This window comes from Chinchilla lanigera, unplaced genomic scaffold (assembly GCF_000276665.1).
Source record: "Chinchilla lanigera isolate Chin_1 unplaced genomic scaffold, ChiLan1.0 scaffold00096, whole genome shotgun sequence".
In the NCBI taxonomy this organism is placed as follows: domain Eukaryota; kingdom Metazoa; phylum Chordata; class Mammalia; order Rodentia; family Chinchillidae; genus Chinchilla; species Chinchilla lanigera.
In genome coordinates, this window is record NW_004955497.1 from 7725751 (window position 1) to 7746997 (window position 21247).

The 21247-nt window shown below is 41.4% G+C and overlaps 1 protein-coding gene and 1 long non-coding RNA gene across 4 annotated transcripts in view; one reads left to right on the forward strand and one right to left on the reverse strand.

The window, feature by feature from the left end:
- Flt1 (fms-related tyrosine kinase 1) overlaps nucleotides 1-21247 on the reverse strand; it is a 178429-nt gene that overhangs the window by 72442 nt on the left and 84740 nt on the right. For 2 of the 3 annotated variants that reach the window (XM_005406359.1, XM_005406358.1), the window contains exons 12-14: nucleotides 20018-20126; nucleotides 13431-13739; nucleotides 8194-8340 (exon numbers count right to left, since the gene is read on the reverse strand). In XM_005406359.1, coding sequence (XP_005406416.1) covers nucleotides 8194-8340; nucleotides 13431-13739; nucleotides 20018-20126 — 565 coding nt within the window. Of the gene's footprint in view, nucleotides 1-5932; nucleotides 6033-8193; nucleotides 8341-13430; nucleotides 13740-20017; nucleotides 20127-21247 lie in introns of those variants that run through there. The other variant, XM_005406360.2, reaches the window with a different exon arrangement.
- The window catches only part of LOC106146840, a 54119-nt gene that overhangs the window by 14856 nt on the left and 18016 nt on the right, over nucleotides 1-21247 (forward strand). The window lies entirely within an intron of this gene.

Consider the following 21247-nt stretch of genomic DNA (forward strand, 5'->3'; position numbering starts at 1 on the left):
TTATCGTGGCACCCTCAAGCATAATATGCTCTTCAGACAAAGGAACTGCTGATCTTGGCTATGCTAAAAGTACTGTTCCATGCATTGCAAGAGGTCACAGAAAGAACTGAAAGAGGTGGCTGATTCATAGTCAACCAGAAGCAGCTTTGGGGGCTGGAGGTGTAGCTCAGCAGTAGGGGGTGTGCTGAGTGTGTGCAAGGCCCTGGGTTTGCTCCCAGCACCACAAAACAACAACCACCACCACAGCGTAGAAAAGCTTTAATGGAGATAGGATTTCCATCTGAGGTTATGAAAATGCTGGAACTGGACAGTAGTAACCCTTGCACAATGTTGAAATGTACTTAGCACCACTGAATGTACACTTTAAAGTGGTAAAATTTATACTATTGGTATTTTGCCATGTTAAAAAAAAAGAGGGAGATGGCAAGCGCAAGGTCGTGAGTTCGGTTCCCGGTACCAGAGAAAAACCAAAAACTAAAAAAAAAAAAAAAAAAAAGAGGGAGAGACTTTTTAAAGTGATGTCCACATTTGCAAGTTCCTATTTCTTCTATTCTAAATTTTTCTTAGGAAGTTGAAGTAGACCTGACCCCCCACACACACACACAGCCAAATTTAACCCACTCAGAGGGAGCCCTGCCATTCACATGCATGTGTCTGTGCTACCATATTTGTGCCCTCAGGTGGACGGTCCTGCGGTCAGCACTTTCAGGAAGCTCTTGCAGACTGAATAGGGATGAGGATATTGTGCTGTGAAATGCACCCCCAAATTTACTGTGGGCAAGGCCTTAAGATGTAATAGAACACAACATACATATGTACATATCTAGGCAGGGGCATGACCTAAATAAATTGGAGCTTGTCAATAAAGAGACATATTTGAGGACCAAAATGGTTTATCCATAAATAGCTTCTACTGATTTCCAGTTCACCTTGGGATTTTTCTCCTGGGTTACTTTATTTTTCTAGATATAAACTATGGATTCTACAGCTTTACTTTTCAGTCTCACTGAAGTAGACAAACGTTAACAAGTAATTACAAGCCTGCAGGAACTTCATAAAGTAACATTTTCCACTTTTCTCCTTGTTGGGGCTGTGGTTCGAGTCCCAGGACCTCAGCTGGCTGCGGCCAGGACTGTAGCTCTGAGCCTTGCCGGTGCCGATAGACTATGTTTTCTATGTGGTGACCTCGTCTTTATTTTCACCTTCCCTTCACCTGCTAAAGGGAAGCTTATCCCTAGAAGAAGGATTAAACTTTGATTCTGCACTGTGTTCAGTGTGCTCCTTATTTTTTATTGTTGTAAGAGGTACAAATAAAACCTGAGGATGTCCCTTTCAGATCAGTAGACACTAGTTCTGGTGACCGAGAAGGTTCCATTTAAGAAGAAACTTTAATCACTGGGTTTGTGATCCTCCCCAGCTCCAGTCTCAGTTTATTGAAGACACAATTTACTCCTTCTCAGCTTCTAGTTGTTCTAGAACCACTACTTTAACCTTCAAGAGCTTTAAAAATGTTTACGTATCATGGAAATTCTGCACTATAAGTAATACATGATGGTCCATTCAGGCTTTACTAAAACATCTCAGGTCAATATTGCTTTCTGTTCCCTTAAATATTTTGAAAGAGGGGGAATTCATTACTTTTGCTTACAATGTGAAGGACTTTCAGAAATGTCATTTTCTCTGCACAGTCACTTGTGAGATGAGCTGCACTTGTATCGGGGCAGAGCACCTAAGCCAGACAGGCCTCCTGCCACATCAGCTCACAAACATACCCTGACCCCTTATGGAGCCGCTACGAAGTGGGCTCCCCAGGCAGGGAAGCCCCCCGTGCACTTGCGCGGCCGTATCAGCCTGAACCGTGCCAGCGCGTCTGTGGAGAACCTGGAGGGGGTGATACGTAGGTAGAAAGGTGACTTGATTATTTCGGAGGAGCTACTGGTGCCCTGAGCTAGTGGCCTGGAGAGGTGCTATAGGAACTCAGAGCCCCTGTTTTGCAAGGTGATTTTATACCGTCGTTGCAAGTTTGGGTGCCAGTCTATCATTTTCAGCACGACAGAAGCGACTGCTTCCTAAGAGAGCTTTACCCTCTGTCTACCCCTGGGAAGCAAAACATACTCAGCACAGCCACTGTCAAACAGCGTTCGTCTCCACCTCAGAGCTGTTGTGCAGTGCCCTCTGGTCTCCCCTTCACACCACATTTTTCTCTCTTATCACTGGTCCTTTATATTAGAGTCAGTTTAACTTCTCTTCTCCTTCCCTCATCTCTTCAGAGTAAGTATGTCTTCCGTCACCTTTAGCTGTCAACACTGGGCACCCTGTCAGCCCCTCCGTGGCTTCTTGTCTTTCCCCCTCTCACCCCTTCTCCCCTCCCTCTTCTCCCTCATCTGTTCTTCTCCTCCTCTCCCCCCCACCCTCCTGTAGTGCTGGGGGTAGAAACCAGGGCCTTGCACAAGCTGGGAAGTTGCTCTACTTCTGAGCCGTACTGCCATCCCCTTTGTTGCCTCTACAGTTCTACTTTGAAGACTATGGCTTTTACTTCCTTCCCAAATTTTCTCTTATCTCCTCTTTCTCTTCCTTTCTGTATATTCAGCTAATGGCAGTGGAGAACCTACTGTACGCTTAGCAGGAAAGCAGCTAAATCAAAACACAAATGATACGCTTTTTCAATTATCTAACATTGTGGTGATTTTTAAAGTTAATTTTTAATTGATACACACAAAAAGAAAAAGTATGCGGATTATAGGGTACCTTGTGATGTTTCGATGCGTGTATGCATGGTGTAATGTTTAAACTTTGTTAGCAGTCTATGTCCTCAAACACTTATCATTTCTTTATGGCGAAAGCTTTCCATATACTTTATTCTAGCTTTTTGAAAGGTATAGTTGCAGTGTTATCCGTAGTCACCCTACTGTGCAGTAGCATATAGAACTTCTTGCTCCAGTCTAACTGTAATTTAGTACCACTTGATCAATCTTTTCTCATCTTTCATCTTATAGGTATTTTAATTCTGTGATTGAACCACGGTGTTTTCTACTTCCCCATTTATTAGTTCATCTAAGTTCATTGTTAAATAAGTTGACTTGGTGATAGTGAATAATTCAGGGCCACTGGTTGCTGCTTGAAGCTGTATTTCGTTGAGATATATATACAGAAGTTAATTTCTTTGTATTTTTATTTCACTGAGATATATATGTACTGAAGTTAATTCCTTCATATTTTTGGCTATTCAGATTTCAGTGTTTTTAAATTTATCTTTCTTGTTCACTGCTGTATTTTTAGAGCCTAGCACAGTGCCAGATAATGAAGTAGACCCTCATAAACTTTTGTTGAATAAGTAAATTAGTGAGTCTTAATTTCAGACCTTTTAAAACTTAATAGTAACTAGAGTTGAGTTCAAAATTGTTTTTTAAAAGAATATTTTATTTTTAATATGTTTCAAAATGTGCTTTCAATCAAGTCTTCAGGAGACTTCTTGTTTAAGGGCTAAGGAGGAGGAGATATTTGTTGTTTTAAATACATGCTTGTGGGTGCCCACTGGGTCTCTTAAAACTAGTCTGTTCTCCAGTGCAATGTGACTGATGGTAGGGCCCCACGCTCAGCTGTTAGAGTACAGACTTCAGAGCCAAACTCTTGGTTTGAACCTTGGTCTGCTGCCTACTAACTCCATGACCTTGGGCTAGTTCTTTTTCCTCTCTTGTTCAGCTCCTTCGGGATGATAACTTAGCAAACTTCATAGAATTGTTATGATGAACACACAAATTAATATCAATAAAGTGCTTGGAGCAGGTCTGGGTACCTAATCATTGCTCATTAAGTAAAATCAGTCTCTGAAACACATCTAACAATAGTACTCACCTTATGCAACAGTTGTGAAAGTTAGATGAAATGTTTAATTTTCGTTAAAGCAAATATGCCTGGTGAATGCTCAATAGATTTTAAATGATTATTCATCATAAAGAATACTTACTAAGGTATCATATCTATCCTCAAAAATTTCCAAAGTAAGCACGCGTAAAACCAGAGAACTGTTAAGTGATGTACTAAATGCTATAAATTGTGACAAGATCTAGACGGTAGAAGAAAAGAATCCCTGCCCTGTAATGTTAGAGGGTCACTGGTGACAGGAGTTAAAGTGGGATGAGAAGAACTTAGAAGGAGGAGAGTTTTCCAGACTGAGAAGTGCGGAGGGGAAAGGCAGCAGAAGACTGGGTGGTGGGGCGTGGCAGGGAGTAAGGGGTAATGTCCCCTCGGGGAGGGCTAGGTCAGGCAGTGAGCAGGAAGAAGGGCCTCGCTGGGGAGTCAGGTGGCGGTGGACAGTGGGTACGCGAAGGACCTTCTCTTCCCATACAGGTTGCCTTGGCAGGAACTGTGTTTCCACCCCGTGCGCAAGCTTTCCTGGCATGCATCCTTCAGGTCCCCTTTGTTCTTGTTTTACGTCCCCTGGCCCAAGAGTTTAGGTACTACTCAGTTTTCCTGACACTTTCTTCTGTATTTCTTGTGGAGGACGCTGAGTCCCTCCATAAATGTTTTCCCCTGAGAGGAAATGCGGGAGGAAGAAGGCCCAGCTGCTCTGCGTTCTTCCAGCAGGCATTTATGGCCACCGGAACGAGAGCTCGCGTGTGTGCTCAGCTTCCTCCCTCACATTCTCTTTGGAATAAGGATGAGTTATCATTTAACAAATGCCAATGGTATTGGACCAGATTTTTCCAGTGATCCAGGCCTCCAAAAACCTCTTGGTACAGAAATCCTCTTTGAGCTGCTACTGCAGCCTTCCTATAAAAGATGCATCTGAGGGCTTCCTAGGATACACACCTTATCCTCAGGATGTTCTTTCCTTTTAGTTTGGAACACTAGTGAGTCAGAAATGATCAATTTGGTCACCGACAATTGTTATTCATACGTTTGTGACAAGAAATAACTAGAACAGTGTTGGCATTTTGGAGGAACCTGTCTATATGCGCATAAAGGTTGTAGTCGGGGTATAAGGTAGTGACTACTGCATTCTCTGCCCGATGTGGGAATATCGTGTAGGAAACTTTACAGAAGGTATATACACGTAGGAGTATCTCCACGAAATGAAGAAATTCCTTTCAAAAAGGCTGTAGTGGTTTTAAAGAGTAAATGAAAAGAGATGAAGTTATAACAGCACAGCTGAGCCTCATGAGTGCTAATCGTAGCATATTCGAGTGATATAAAAAGTTTTGCAAGGCCGGGCATGGTGGCTCACGCCTGTAATCCCAGCACTTGGGAGGCTGAGGCAGGAGGATCCTTGTGAGTTCGAGACCAGCCTAGGCTACACAGTGAGCTAAGGCCAGCCTGAACTGCATAATGAGACCCTGTCTCAAAAAGACCAAAAAAAAAAAAAAAGTTTTGCAGAAGAATTTAAAACCTATTTTAGGTAGTCTTCCAGGAAAGCTGTCTTTCTTACTGTTTTAGAGTTGTTTAACATTTGGGATGACTTATTAACTCTCCACACCTCCCAGTGGCTTCTGGCAATTCAGAGGCCAGTTTCTGTATAAATGAGGTGGGGCAGGAGTTGGCATCTGCAAGCCAAGACAAAGGGCCAGCTGAGTTGTGTGAACTCACTTGACTTCAGCACAGCCCACAAAGTTGGCGTCACCCCACTTTTGTAAATAAGGAAACAGGGCTCACAGAGTAGGTCAAGTGAGTGGCCAAATTCATTCAGGAGCTGTGAGGCCTCAAGCCCTGATCTCCTGAGCACTTCATAATCTTGTTTCATTTGTCGCGACTTCCTGAACACATTATTTTGTGGTCTTTCCTCCAGTTCCATAATAGCCACGAGCTTTCAAAAATCAGTCTTACTTGATTCTTAATGTACATCCAAGGTAGGAAACTGAACTGAGGGGAAACTGCTGCTTTCAGAGAACCACTCAAGATCTTACATGAATAGGTTAGAAAATGTATTTTGTGATCGAGTTAGTTTGGGGAATACAGAGTTAAAACCAGTTTGCCAGGTTTCTGAGCGCAGGACTTCTCTGGGTCTTCAGTACACTAATGTGCACTCTGAAATGCTAAGGGAAGAAGGAAGTTACATATGTCCTTTTACAAACTATTCATGTGCTATGCATGAGTTCACTCATCTTTTTATTCTGGTAGAACACTTCAAGGGGTTCATTTTTCATGGAAGTACACATGTTGGTAGTATGTAATTGGTGTGTACTGGTAGTGGGTAACATGAGCAAGCCATGTTACCTCTTCTAGCAAGTTTTCCATTCTGCAGATTGGACTAAAGATACTCCAAAGGTCTCTTTGGTTTTAAAAATTCCATGATGTGGATCCCCAAATTGAGGAATATATGCTACCATATGGACTTGATGAGGACAGACAGTGGTTTTCTGAAAACCATTCATTCATGGAACATTGAGTGATTGCCAAGCACTATGTTAGGTTCTGAGGATAGAAAGACAAGATACATGTAAGCTGACAAATAAGACATACTGTCTGCCCTCTGGATGGGAAATACTATTTTTTTTGGATGGGAAATACTATTAACAGATTATTTTTAAAAATACAGTGAGAGCAGTAGAAGTATGCATGGATAATACACATATAAGCTGATGATTATAGGCAAAGAAAAACTTGGTAAGAGGGAGATGGAAGCATAAGTAATAAAGACTCATGGAGGAGTTGCGTCCTGTAGGTGGCAGTTAAGAAAGTCTTCTGGAGGAAGGACTGTACATCTGGTCTCAGGGGATGGGTGGGCATCAGACAAAGGGAAGGTGCTCCAGGCAGATGGGGACACAAGAACAAAAAGAATATAGTGGGCTGAAGCAGGATGGTGTGTATAATGATCAATAAGGGATTGGCACTTCTCCATTAGAAAGTCCTAGGCAGGAAGGCCAAGCAGAGAGTAGTAGCAGCCAGGGCTAGTTGTTGAGAGTCTTCTCTGCAGATGCTAGGACTTTATTGGACAGTGTGATGATGGGCAACCAGTGGGAGATGGAAGTAGGGAAGTGACCCATTCACAGAGGTACCTTCTACAGCTGTAGAGCAAATAGATAGAAAGAGAGAAAAGCGAGGTAAAGAGGTAAGTTGGGAGGTGTCGGCTGATGTTGAAAGGATAGACAGTAAGCACCCAAGATGAGAGAATAGGGATTTGAGGGAAAGGATGGATTTGAAAAACATTTAGTAGGTATAACCTGCTCAGTCTGGTGATTAAATGAGGCAGGCAAAGGAAAGATTGTCACCTATTTCTTTGGATGGTTTAGTCAATGACGTCAGTATGCGGGGCTACTGAAGAAAAATGATACGATATAACCCGTTTTGGATCTGCAGCATATGAGGTCTTTCTAAGACATCTGTCAATATCTTAGAATTTGGAGTTGTTATACCATAGCCTCTTCCTGTGCGTCAGATTCAAATGGAGGTTCCATTTTAAGAAAAGGACTCACGTTTAAGGGCCACTTCATACTGCCATTTATTTGATTTAAGCTGTTGGAATATTGCAAATAAATAGTATTATCATTATTATTATCATCATTATTATTATTTGTGGTGCTGGGAATTGAACCCAGAGTCTTATGCATACTAGGCAAATGGCAATTTTATTTTTAATATAAATATTCAAAAATACAAAAAAATTCAGTTTAACTGCAGTATAATGAGGCAGGCAACACATAATATTCATACTTGTTGCCTTAAGTCTAGTTGAAGTAGGAGTATTTATTGTTGAAAAAAAAAACCCAGAACAACTAGCTTACCAATTTTTCTACCAGAACAAAATATCATCTAAAATAGTCTGCTTCTTTCCAAATCATTAAAATTGATCTGGTGAATTAAAAAGATTATAAAGCTACTTAGCTTCATGCACGCCAGGTGTTCAACACTCTACAACCCCTCAAGCCAGGTAATTCACCCTCGCCTTCCTGGCTGTTGGGGTGAACTGAAGCATTTTCTAAGTGGTTCTTCTCATTTTTTTCTTAATACACTGCTATCCGTTGAACAGATTTATCTCAGGGTCTTTTGTAAGCGCTAGAGATACGGGACACTTAGGAATTGGCCCGTGTGTTACTCAGGGGAGGTTTATGTATGCATGAGGCACAATCTAATTTTGCAGCTTTACTAGCAAATGGGTGTAGATGTAAGGGAAGCAGGTGACAGGGGACTTAAGCGGGGAGGAAGTAAGGAAGGAGGAAGAGTAAAAAAATAAAAGCAAAGGAAACCATCTCTTACCAGGTTCTTGCTGTATTTTGTGGTGGTTTTTAAACCAAGTGATCTGAGGTTCCGGGACACCACCAGCGTGACAGTCTAGAGTGGTGGAGCTGCTGACGGCCACCGTGTGGTCGCTGAGGTTCTGCAGGAGGTGTGGCGCTTCCTGACCTGGTGAAGAGAGAAGGCGAGCTGTGGTTACCTGTGCATCTTACGTTCTCGTTCTCATACACGCATGCCAACATTTGAAATATTTATGTCTACACAGCGAAACTTGACCAAGGGCTTCATTTGCATTTTATTCCCTGACTCGCCCTTCAGTAGTTAAATGTTCTGCTTCCTCTTAGTAAGATGCTGCAATAAATTGAAATGTCCTGGGAGGCAGGAATATCAAGGACCAGGTTCTACATTTTTAGATTTTAGTACAAAGGTTTTTGCCTGGCCAAGAAGTGTCCTGTCCTGTCATTTCCTTTTCCCTTCCCTTTTTCTTTTCTTTTTTCTTTCTTTTTCTTTCTCTTTCTTTCTCTCTCTCTTTCTTTCAAAGAGCTTTTATAAAACGTAAGGATTTTATTTTATATTCTAGAAGCTATAAATTATAGAGGCTTGTAATGAATGTTTACATTAATATATGGTGTAGTGATGAGCTAATAAAATTTTATGGTTTCTTTTCTCTTCATTTTTGCAGCGCTGGGCTCAGACTTGCACATTCTAGGCAACCACTTACTCTACCACTGAGTCACATACCCAGCGGAATTACTTATGCATTTTTATTGATGTCGTGAGGGTGCATCTGTGTTACTCTGTAACCTAAATTGTAAGGCAGCAGACCAAACAGAAGAATTCTTGAATTTTGAAAGCTTTATTGATTGTTCCCTTCCTCCAAACCCTTCCCAAATGCAAGCAACCAAAGGATTAATTCAAGAGGCAGAGGCATGGATTTATAGGTTTTGCACTATATAATAGTACAAATATTGTATTTTATATTATTTTCTCTTAAAACATACAAATATAATACAATACAATTTATTCCAATAAAAGGCCAACCAATATAGTACAACAAAATGAATTTAATACATTAAGATGCAATACATTACAACATTAAAATCTCACATAGGAACGGCAGTACCCCCACAGCCCCCCAATGAGTACAGTGTTTCTATTAATGAAGTAGTCAGTCAGTCCCGCTGATGTGTATACATTCTAGTTAGGTGAGTACTGGGTTGGTAGCTCAAGCTTCCAATGTAAAAGAATAAAAATGACTCCTAATGTCTTTCAACCCTCCCAAATCATCCCTTTTCCTTCTTGTTACAATACAAATCCTGAAACAGAAATCAAAAGAGTTTTGGCATAACCCACATTCTGCATCACCAGTTTCATTTATACAGCACAAGCTTTCTCTGACCATTTTTTATTCCTTCATCTTGGTGCATTAACACTGTGAAAGCGACTTAGGAGTAATTACAATGCTACAGAAGAGCATTCATTCAGTGCAGTGGCTTTGATTCCACATTCCTCTAGGGTTCTGCTGAGTCCCAAAACCTTTCTCTCTTCCTGCAGGAAAACTCTCAGGATTAGCTCTCGTTAAAGCCATTTAGACATCCCAGGTTAAAAAGTATGTTATCATATAACTTTTATAACATGATAAAGTAGTATAAGGTGGCAGGATGACTATCGGGAGAAACAGATTTCTCAGTAAGTTTTGATTTCTGTAGTTTATTGATTATTAGTCTTCTCACTTTATATAAAATGAAATCTAAAGGCAGAAGTGTGAAAGAAGTGCTCTGATGGATAAAATCTTCTTCAAACATAGTGTGGACTGAAGGGCAGCAATGACCCTCTTGCCTTGTACAGAATTTATCGTGTTCTGTCTTCCCCTGCAGGCAGGGCCACTACCAGGTGTTCGGGTGGCATTTTGTGCAACCTGTCCTACCGCTTTTCCTAACTGAAAATACAGCCCCGTTTAAAGCCTTCAGTTTACAACTTGTTCACACTTGCTCATTAGAATTTTGACATTTTTAATACTGCAGAGACCCCAAGATATCAGTGAAAAATGATGAGATGATAACAAACAGTGTCATAGCACTGTTTTGTGTCCCTAGCAGTGGGAAGCCAAATCTGACTTATCTCTTTAATACTCAGACCCAGTTCACTCAGTTATATTCTCAATAGCTTCCTCCAGCACATTTTACTGTTTCCAGTGTGTTAAATATGATAAAATATTCTATTATTGCATAGTCTTTATAAAAAGGAAGTTTGAATATAGGGACCCCAACACCTAAATTATTTTCATATCTATAATCCAAAACATCAACACAGGCAGGATTTGGACTTCCCTGACAGGTGTTCAGAAAACAATGCTTATATGGAAAAGACCATTTCATTTTAACATAAATATCATAAAGAACTCCCAGAGGCCCTATTTGTACTACACAAACTTCAGACAAGCAGCAGCAAAAAAGCTGCAGAATAAACATGGAACTCTCAATTAAATAAAAAGTTCATATAAACATTCTTTTATTTATTTATTTATTTATTTTTAATTTTTTGGTACTGGGAATTGAACTCGTGACTTTGCGCTTGCTAGTCAGGCGCTTGAGCTGCTGAGCTATATCCCCAACCCTATAAACATTCCAAAACATACAGTATTAGGATTTATTTCTGATAAATGGTCTGTGTGAAGTGTATTATTTTTGTCTACTTTTCAATGACTTCTTAACCAGGGCATACTTTGTCAGTCCCCCACTTCATATACTGTACTAATCTATTTTGACATTTAAAGTAAGAACAGTAGGCTGAACCCATATATATTGATGGAAGTAGACACCTGCTTCCTAAATTTCGTAAGCATAGCTGATCCCTTCAGAATTAATGGAATATTTCCAGTGGTTCTATGATCCCTTCAGATAATCAGAATTAGTGGGATATTTCTACTGGTTATAAGTAGCCAAAGATAGCTGCCCAACAAGTTCTTCTTTTCCTTTCCAGCGTTTTGGCCCCAGAGATCTGCCAGGTCCCTTAAATATAGAGTTCCTTTTCTTTACTTAGAAGTGGGGCTGAGGAGCCAGCCGCATACCCCTTCTTCATTAAATATTGTTTACTTCAGGCTCTTTTTTTCTTTTTCTCCTCCTCTCTTATTCTCACCTCACTCCATATCATAAAGAATAATTAATAAAAAGCAAAACTCACCCAATAGTTTCTTTTTTAAAAAAAAAAACTTCTGGAAGGGTTAATTACATGATAAACAATTACTCTGTGGAATTCCTAAAATCATCTCTTGGAATACTAACATCTTCTTTTCCCCAGAAAAATGGCAACAAGGGGAAGGAAATGGCAGGTTCTACATGTCCAGTCCATGATTTGTTTTTCATAAGAAACTTCTAAATCATTCCATTTGGTTTTTTAGCTTTTGTCAAACCCAAGGCCCCCCAGTTCTACCGCACTGAGGCATTGTTTCCTGAAGGAACACTCTGACTTAATAATGAACAAAGAGGCCAGGCCAAAGAGCCATAGGTAAAATTTCAAGATACAATTGATTATTCTTTCCTTTGGGCTGACAACTTCCAGGTTGCTAATTGTTTTCTGAGCGTTTAGGGCTCCATAAAACTGGCATTCTGGGGAAATGCTATTGTTTACTCTTTCACACTCGACAAAAGCAATTCCCACGTGAAAGATAAGTTTAGCCACGGGACAGAGTCTGCTACCTAAAGGAGGAAACAGGCTGGTGGGTTCCCAAGCTTGAAAAGTTACCATACTGTCACCTCCCGTTGAACTGCCCAGCCACTGTGCTTCTCAGACATGGTTATTTTGGTCATCATAACTTTTCTCCCTCTATATTCCATGCAAGTCACTTATAATGAACAATCATAAATGAAAACAAAACAGTGCTTATTAAATTCATGAAAAAGCCATTTTCCCTTCAAACGCAACCTTCAAACAAAGAGAGCAGACTCTCTTGATTTAAAAAAATAAGTGACATGTATTTTTAAGTGACTTTAATTTTTCTACAGTTTTGCCATTTCTTAATCCCCATAAAAATCCTATTAACTAATATGGGTGAAGTAGACTTTTTAAAGAGATTTTCAATTGACATTTTAAAAATTCATTAGACCTCTGCTCACAGTAACCTTTATTTCTTGGACAAACTGATTGTGGACCACCTTCAAAGGCATTATTTTATTTTATTTTATTTTATTTTATTTTTTATTTTTTTGGTACCGAGAATCAAACTCATGTCCTTGCGCTTGCCAGGCACGTGCTGTGCCGCTGAGCTATATCCCCAGGCCGAAGGCATCATTTTAACATGATAAATTTCTTTGGAAAATTAACCAGGGGATACAAATATTAAAAATGGAGATATGATGCACTTTTCGGCGCTGTCAGTGGCCATCCAGGCCCGTGAGCGCAGTGAGGAGGCGTGTGGAGAGTTGCTGATTGCAGAATTACCCAGAATTAGGTGAGGGAGGGAGGTGGTGTTGGTTTGTGTGAGCTTTCATAATTCACACGGAGACAGAGCTTTGTTCTTTTTGAATTACACCAACATCTTGCACCCCTGGGGCCCATGTTAGAAACTCCAGTTTAAGATCAGTGTGCTTCATGTTTAAAAAAAAAAAAAAAAAAAAAAAGAGGCGTTTTCAAATAAATAAGCATCATAACTTGCTATCCAGGTGCTATTTACAAATCAAGAGCAGATGAAATTGTACAAAATAAAACCAGGCAGAAGTCCGATAAGAGTCTCAAATTCAACTGTACTCATTCTGAGCTAGAAAATTAACTTATTCGTGTCCATCTTTGGCAGAAATCAGGCTTTATTTAAATTATTCAGTTTATGCAGCTTCACAACTTAAAAATAAAAGGAGGTTGGCATCAAAGTGGAAGAAAGGATCAGTCCCAAGTTGTTGTTTATCAGGCAGGAGGAGATAGCAAGAACAAAACACACAGAGAAGGCAGTGCAGGGTTCCTCCAAATCCAAACTTGCACCGGTCGCCCTGGGGAGCAGACCCCCTCAGCCCGAGCGGGGAGCCCCGAGCCGGCACTGGGGTGTGTCATTATTACTCCTAGCATCTCCGAACTCATTTTGGGAGGAGCATCTCCTCTGAGCCTGAAAGTTAGCAACAGTGACAATAAATCAATGTGATATGAGACAACTGTTACTTTTTAATGAGTCCTTTAATGTTTTACATTACTTTGTGTGGTACAATCATTCCTTGCTCTTTTAAATTTGGAAATCCGAGAGAAAACTGCCTTTTTGTTGCAGTGCTCACCTCTGATTGTAACTTCTGTCTTCTGAAGGATTTCTTCCCCGGTGTATACGTTCCTGGCTCTGCAGGCATAGGTGCCCGAATCTTCCAGAGATACGTTCTTGATGATGAGCTTCAGAGTGGTGGAGTGCTCGCCGGTGACGGCCTTTTTTTGCTTGCTGATACTGTGACGCATTGTTCTGTTATTAACTGTCCTCAGCAAAACCCAAGTAAGGTCTTTGTATAAGAATTTGTTAGCTGTGCAAGACAGTTTCAGGTCCTCTCCTTCTGCAGGCATTTTCTCCAAGTTAACATGAAATCCATTTGGAACATCTGTAAAATAAGAAGGAAGAGCTTCAGGAAAAGTATTGAGGGCTGTCTCTTCATAAAGACAGAGTAAGAGATCTGGATGCAGATTCTCTCAGCATCAGCATTAAGGAGGGTATTTATCTTTTTGTTTTAGCTGAACTGATGAAACATCAGAGGGGAACCCGTCATGCTCATTCTATCAGAAGTGAGCAGAGAGCCAGGTGTGGGGATGCACACCTGTAACTCCAGCGCTCTGCAGGCTGGGGCGGGAGGATCGCTGGGTTCAAGGCCAGCCTGGGCTACATAGTGAGACCCTGTCTCACACACACAAAAAAAATGTGTGACAAGAAATGCAAAATTAGAGTTGTTTTTGTTTTTGTCTTTTTGAGACAAGGTTTTACTATGCAGTTCAGGCTGGCCTTGAACTCACTTTGTAGCCTATGCTGGCCTCAGACTCACAGTGATCCTCCTGTCTCAGCCTCCCAAGTGCCAGGATTACAGGCACACACCACCACACCCAGCAGGGGAGTGATTTTTTTATGGTACTTTTTCAATATTTGCTCAGACTTGCTCTTCACAATGGAAAAGTTTTTTTCCAACTTGGGATGATAACCTTGTTTCCCATTTGTTTTTCACATACAGTCCTCCTCTTGGTAAATGGACATTTGATGTGAACAAAATGATGAATTAAAAAGAGAACAATCTATATTAAAAACCAAAGGTACATGTATGGGCAGACATATCCAAGATCGCTTACAAGTAAGCTACACAGTGAGCTTGTACATAGTGGGAAGTTGGAGGCACACGCTGGTCAACACTTCAGCCCTACCCTTTCCTGATGAGAAGTAGCTGTTCCACAGCGCTCCCTCCACCCCCCCGGCTGAGGTTAGAGTGCTTCCCTGCTTTTTGCTGGCATAATGGGCCAGAGGATCCAGGTTACTTGTTCAGCCTCCCTGTTACGGCAGTGATTTTACTTAGATATAAGAAAGCACATGGGCAGGCTGGTGTGGCGCACACATGTAATCCCCACACTCTGGGAGACTGAGGCAGGAGGATGCAAATTTGAGTCCAGCCTGGGCAACTTAGTGACTTAGCAAGACCCTATCTCAAAAATAAAAAAAAATTTTAAAGGATTGAGGAGGTAGTTCACTGAGAAGACCTTGGGTTCAGTCCTCGGTACCCACTCCTCAAAAATAAAGCAAAGACTTCCTTGCAAAATGCAGACGGCTAATCTAGAAGAGTTGTCAGTTTCCAAAAATTACAGAGAATAATTTTTGAAGAAATCAAACTAAGGATTGGGGGTGGTAGTGTACTCAGTGATAGAGCGCTAGCCTAGCGTGTGTGAGGCCCTATGTTTGAGTCCACAACTGCAAGATTAAAAAAAAACCAAAAATCTTCCTCTCAAAAACATCTAAAACATATTATGAAGGTGACTGTATCATTAAAATCCATTCTGTCCTATGTCAGCGTCCAGTTCACCTTTAACTCCATCTCCTAGGAGCTTCTAGCAGTAACCTGCGTGTTCCCCTGTACCAGCGCTCCTTCCAGCACTTTTGTTTAAATTTGGGGCTGCAAGTTCCCTAGTGTCATTTGGGACCACTTCACTGGAGGGTTTTAATCACTGGCTGCCGGCCCTGAACTGACCTGCTGTCCAACCCTCCTGTTGCTTGTTACCAGTGATGTATCTATATTTGAGCAAAGAATTTGGGCCAACATTTTACAAAGTGCTTTGAAGATGAAAAGCACTATGTTATGCTATTATTATTATTATCCTTTGCACACAAAGCTATAAAGAAACCTTTAAACCTTAAGGGGACAATAGTCCAAAATTAGATATCATATCAACTCTTTCCTACATCTCACTTTGCTTGTTTTTCTGATTTTTCTGGGCTTTGGCTTTATTATAAAGTGTCACGTCTGAAGAAATGCCAAAGTATTCATTTGAAAGCTGGGTGCGGGGCTGAAGGTGGCGTACGAAGCTGTCAGTGACTGGGGAGAGAGGAGCCCACTGGAGGTTTTTCTGCCGCAAAATGAAATCTAAGAATGTCCCACAAGATGCAGCGGCAGTTGATAGTCATTTTTAACCTCAAAGTGAGCTGTCAGAAGTAGCTATTCTAATTCAGCATCTTTTTACATTGCGGACATTTTCCAAGTCTGAGGAGTGAAATGTCAGCCATCGGCTTTTACACAAGACAGTAGAGCAGAGGTCCGGGACGCTGGTTGCACCGGTCGCAGATAGTTTTCTAACAAGACCACAAACTTTCCACTTACAAGGTCCCATCCCGCTAGTCAGAACCCAAGGGAGCCCAGTAACACCACTGAGATCATGTAGAGAGCTTCTGTTTACTTTAGTGATTTGAAACTTCCTGTGGAAATAGCTCACAGGTTTCCTGATGGAAGATTTTGTTTATCTTTGCCAAGCACCACCAGGAATCTCAAAATAAAATGCATTTAGTGACATTGGGAAACCAGGGAGATAAGGCCGCGTTGTTCCTGTTTCACCCTCCGTAATTGCTCACCCGCCTGTGCTCATGCTTAGCGCCAGCAAAACTGCAAAAATGTACACATAGGAAAGACAAGGACCGAATCCATTATGAGGTCTGTTCCTTGTGTGACAGTCACATTTACTGAAGTTAATGTGGCTGAAGCCATCAGACGGCCTCTTAGACAACATTATCTATTTCTCGATGTAACCCCTTTGGTATTCTCTTTTGATCCATGGAAGATGATAAATAGAATGTCCTCAACTGCTTAATGAGCCCAGAGGGATTTCCCCTTAATTCATGTTGACTTTTTTTCTAGCCTGAGTACAAAAACAGACCCAAGAAAGAACTGCCTTCTAGACCTCCAAGTGAAAACAAGAAATCTTCCCACACTTCGGTATCTGTTTAAGATTCAACAGTCTTCATTGTCATTCATCCATTTAACACACGCCGTATCCATAAAGTCTTATGAGGTGTCGCAGAGAAGAATCAACCCTTGCTCAGAAGACACCCAATCTGCAGTTAGGTGAAAGAGTGATCCGTTTATAAAGGTCAGTGTCTAGGGGCAATCACTTTGACGTGATCGGATTAGGCATGTGGAGGGCATTCATTGAAGAGACAAGCATAGATATGCAAAAAGATGAAAGAGGTCTCATTTATCAGGTAGAAATAAGTTGTTCTTAACTGAAGAATGGAAATACCATTCTCTGAAAGAAAAGTGAGTGGTACTAGAGGGCTTTTCTTCTTTCAGGTAGAGGCCATGTACCGTGGGTGCTGAAGTCTGGAAGTTTTTTTTCCTTTTTGGTACTGGGAACTGAACTCAGGACCTTGTGCTTGCCAGGTAGGCGCTTGTGCTGCTGAGCTCTATCCCCAGCCCAGGAAGTCTGGGTTGAAGCTGTCAAAAAATGCTAATGGCCACAGATAACCAGTTTTATCAGTTTGGAAGGCAGAGTATTTGTGTTTTAAGCAAGGGGCAACACAACTGAAATGAAGAATAAAGATCCAAATCTAGATCTTCACAGCATGAAAATCTTGGCTAGCCAGCTTTAAAGACTTGCTCACTGGGCAAAGCACTGAACAAATGTGTATTCATTTTTCTCGGAAAAATAGGTAGGTAAGGTGCAGTATATTAGTATTTATTCTCACTTCCAGTGAAAATAAATCTTAAGTAAGAAAAAGATAATCATTAACTAAAAACGAATAACGAATATAAACCAGTTCATCTGTCACCAACCTAAACCAGAATTTTTCAGGACTGGCTGGAGTGAATTATTTGAAGAAAGTATATTCTGGGCAAAGAGGGCTGGGTTTGTTGAGCTTGTGCTCCATTTTAAGATTAAAGCCCTTGCATCTCTAGAGGAAGAATGTTCTTAGTTTCCAGGAGGAACGTTTGAAGGATGTGTGAATGTTGTCCTCTACTCTTAGCAGTCCTCTTTCACTGCGGAGCCAGACCAAGGCACAAGGGGCTCTGTGCCCCCTTGCGATGTGGCGAGTCTGTGGCCCACCCAGAGACTGTATCACTGTATTTCTGTATCATGTTCAGGGTCCTTGGGATCCCAACATTCCCCAAAAAGATGATCCCAGGTTTGTTTCTAGGCTGGCTCAGGATGCTTCCTCTTCCTGAGAGCAGACTGCTTGTCAGTGTGCACATCTCTAGGGCTGCCTGAGAAGTGGCCAGCGGAAGATGTGCTGAGGGCAGGAGTGGGGAGCGGAGAGCGGGGGAGACACTGGTGGACGCACGGCCCCTGCCAGTGTGGGGCAGAGTCAGCAGTGGAAATTGAGATGCACGTCAGTTCTGCACCGCTGGGTGCTGCCGCAGTCTGCTCTGCAACTCTGAATAGTCCCAGGACCCTAAACTTGTCCTGGCCTTTTGGGTCCTGGTGAAGGTATATTTTTCCATAGGGAATGAAAACAGATGCAATGGCTTGCTGGCTTGATCTAGAACTTGTCAATGGTGAGATGAATGGTTTGTGGGCTGCCTCCAGCCCTCTCACCTTGATTCTGCCAAAGTCAGGGCTCTGCCTCTTCCCTCTGCCTCCTCATCCCTACCCCACCCTGGGACCGTGTCCTATTCTGCTCCCTGCTCAGAGGCCCAGGGATGCACTGTCCAACACTGCACTGAATTTTATTGTTTGTTGTTTAGATGGATTAGAAGGAAGACACTGAAACAATGGAATACTTTTTAAACATTAATTTTAGGGCTGGGGATATAGCTCAGTGCCAGAGTACACGCTCAGCATCTTTAAAGCCTTCAATTCAATCCTCAGCACCCTTCCCATACTGATTACATATTGAAATTATAATGCTTCAGATATTTGGAATAAATAAAACTTACTTTTAAAGAATGTGGTAACTGGAAAATTTTAAATCACACTCGTGGCTTATATCCTAAGTGGACAGTTAAATAGTGGTGACTTTTAAGAGTAAATTTATGTGTCATATTACTACCTATTTTTGCAGCGCTGAGGACAGAGCTCAGAGCCTGTGTGCTAAGAGGTGCTCTGCCACTGAGCTCGCCCAGAGCTCCCATTGTATTCCTCTGTACCCAATTTTTGATACTAGGAGATATGTAATTTATCATTTCTTCCCTTACTCAATGTTAGAGCTGTCTTCCTAGAAAGACAGGGCTGCACCGGGTTCCCATTCAAGTGCTCAAGGAGCAGAGTGGAAGCGTGCTATTTAATAGTTCTCCTAAGATGTCGCACACTTTTGAATGTTTAGAGAAGAGCAAGCATTGCTTCATCTTCTGTATTCTAAATAGTGATTATGGATTCCGATGGTAACTTGTTTCCAACCAAATAAAAGAACAGCATAAATCTTTCTATTTAATTAATGCAACTCATCTGGATTTATTAGCAAACTAATCTACATGAAACCCCAGTGAGAATTTCCCTCTTGGAATAGAGGCAAAGATGTTTTTCCTTCCACTTCTGTGTGGTGAGAAGACAGGGAGTAACTTGGCTATAAGAGTGTGTGAGCTAGGACGCTGAAGAGCTGCTACTAGTGTCTTCCAGCTCTGACCTGTGAGGCTGTCCTGTGGATGACTTCTCTGGGGCTTGGTGAACTTGCCAAAACACTCCTGTCAACCCAACTGAAATCAGTCCTGCCTGTTTCTTTCTGGAGACTTCTAGGCAATCTCAGCAGCCTGCCCCATGCAGTGCAAAGTTTCCAGAGAGCTGGCAGGCTGCCCAGGTTTCCTCAGAAATTGGGGGAGTGTGGAGCCAGGCAATTGTTTTTATACTTTGAGCTACTTATTTCCTTCCTGTACCCACGGAGGGACATAAGGAGTGCCATTTGTGTACTTTGGAGGTTTTAAGATTTGCAGAGACCATCATATTTAAAAATTCTTATATGCTCTTAAAAACTCATTAACTATGGTTGATAAAGCTCCATTTCAGATTTCTATGAGACAGCCTCATTCCCCTCAAAATCTAAATTACTTAAGCTATGAAACAATTAGCTTCTAGGTTAACAGAAGTACTACAGCATCAAAGGTATTAGATTTCCTTGCTTGTTATTGAGAAACTGCTGTAGGTACCAACAGGAGTTCAAAGTAAATATACAAGATCCCAAGTTCACATCCAGTCTGGAGGGAGACAAGCAGAAATAACTCTAAAAGAGAATTTAGGGAAATAACTGTAGGAGAACCAATGATGTTGTAGAATTCTATTCTTGAGAGCAAGAATGAAGGTACTCAAAGCCTAACAATGCTATGGATTACAAAAAAATCACTCACGGTATAAGCACACTAAGCACAAACAGGATTGAAGACAGCCCAACATCACAGGTTGTCTTTGTGGATATAGGGCTGTGTCTTACCTGTAACATAAAAAGTTATGTTTCTTCTCACGGTTCCTATTTTATTGGAAGCCACGCAGCTGTAGATTCCAGAAATTCTAGCATCAGCCACAACCAAGGTGCTTGCCACCTGCAAAAGAAAAAGCAACTTTAGCTAAAGTAGAACAGAGAACTCTCTGAACATCCCTACACAGCTCCTGAGAGTGGAAATGATTCAGTTCTTTCATTCATTGAGCAAAGATAGTAGTATTGTGTGGTTGGTGGGCAACAGAAAGCTCTCTCCTTGCCTAGCCCCAGCAAAACTAGAAAAATAACAGGAAAGTGGGTTCTCAGGAGACTGCAGCCCACGACATCCTACCCACAGCAGGGCTTTCGGCTTATCTCATGCTGCTGGGATAACAGTCACAGACCTGACCCCGAGCTGTGGGACCGCAGGTATCACCTACAAGGTAGCACGTCAGTGAAAAGGAAGGCGAGGCCTCCGCTGTCCCTTGTTTGGTGAATGGGAGTGTGATGACGCCTGAAACAGGAGACTTCTTGCCATTTGGTTCCATGCTGGGCGTGTTACATGAGCAGGGGACAAAAGAGAAAACTTGGCGGAACCACTTTTTCTGTGTGCTCAAGGAATACGGCATCTAGCCCTGAATGGGTCTGAAGGATACATAAGGCTGGAAAACTCACTAAGATGGTCCTGTGGCTGTATCTGTGTGTGTTTGTAAACTACCAAATTTCTAAGTTTGTTCAATTCCTAGAAAGTAAAGCTATGAGCTGTGAATTAATACAACACGGTTTCACTAGATGTTAGTGGTACTGTTTGACAACTTTGTCCTGAGGGGAATATTAACAGTCAAGTTTATGTGAGCTTAAAAGCACTTTCAAACTGCAATGTCTAAAAAATAATGAAACAAAAATGTAGACAGCTTGAAGACTAAAATTGTTTTTTATTAAAAAGTAAAATGTGGGCTGGGGATTTAGCTCAGTGGCAAAAGCGCCTGCCTGGCAAGCGCAAGGTCGTGAGTTCGGTTCCTGGTACCGGAGAAAAAACCAAAAAAATAAAAAAACAAAAAGTAAAATGTGCAATATGAGACACACCATTATTTACAAATTTAACCCTGTTGCATAAATAAGTAGTTCATATTCTGTGTGAAAAATGAAACAGCTAGTTTTTCACACTTAAAGCTACACATAAAAGGTTTATTCAGTTGCTTCTAAATCTTTGCAACTTGTATTCTAGGATACAAATAACTGGTC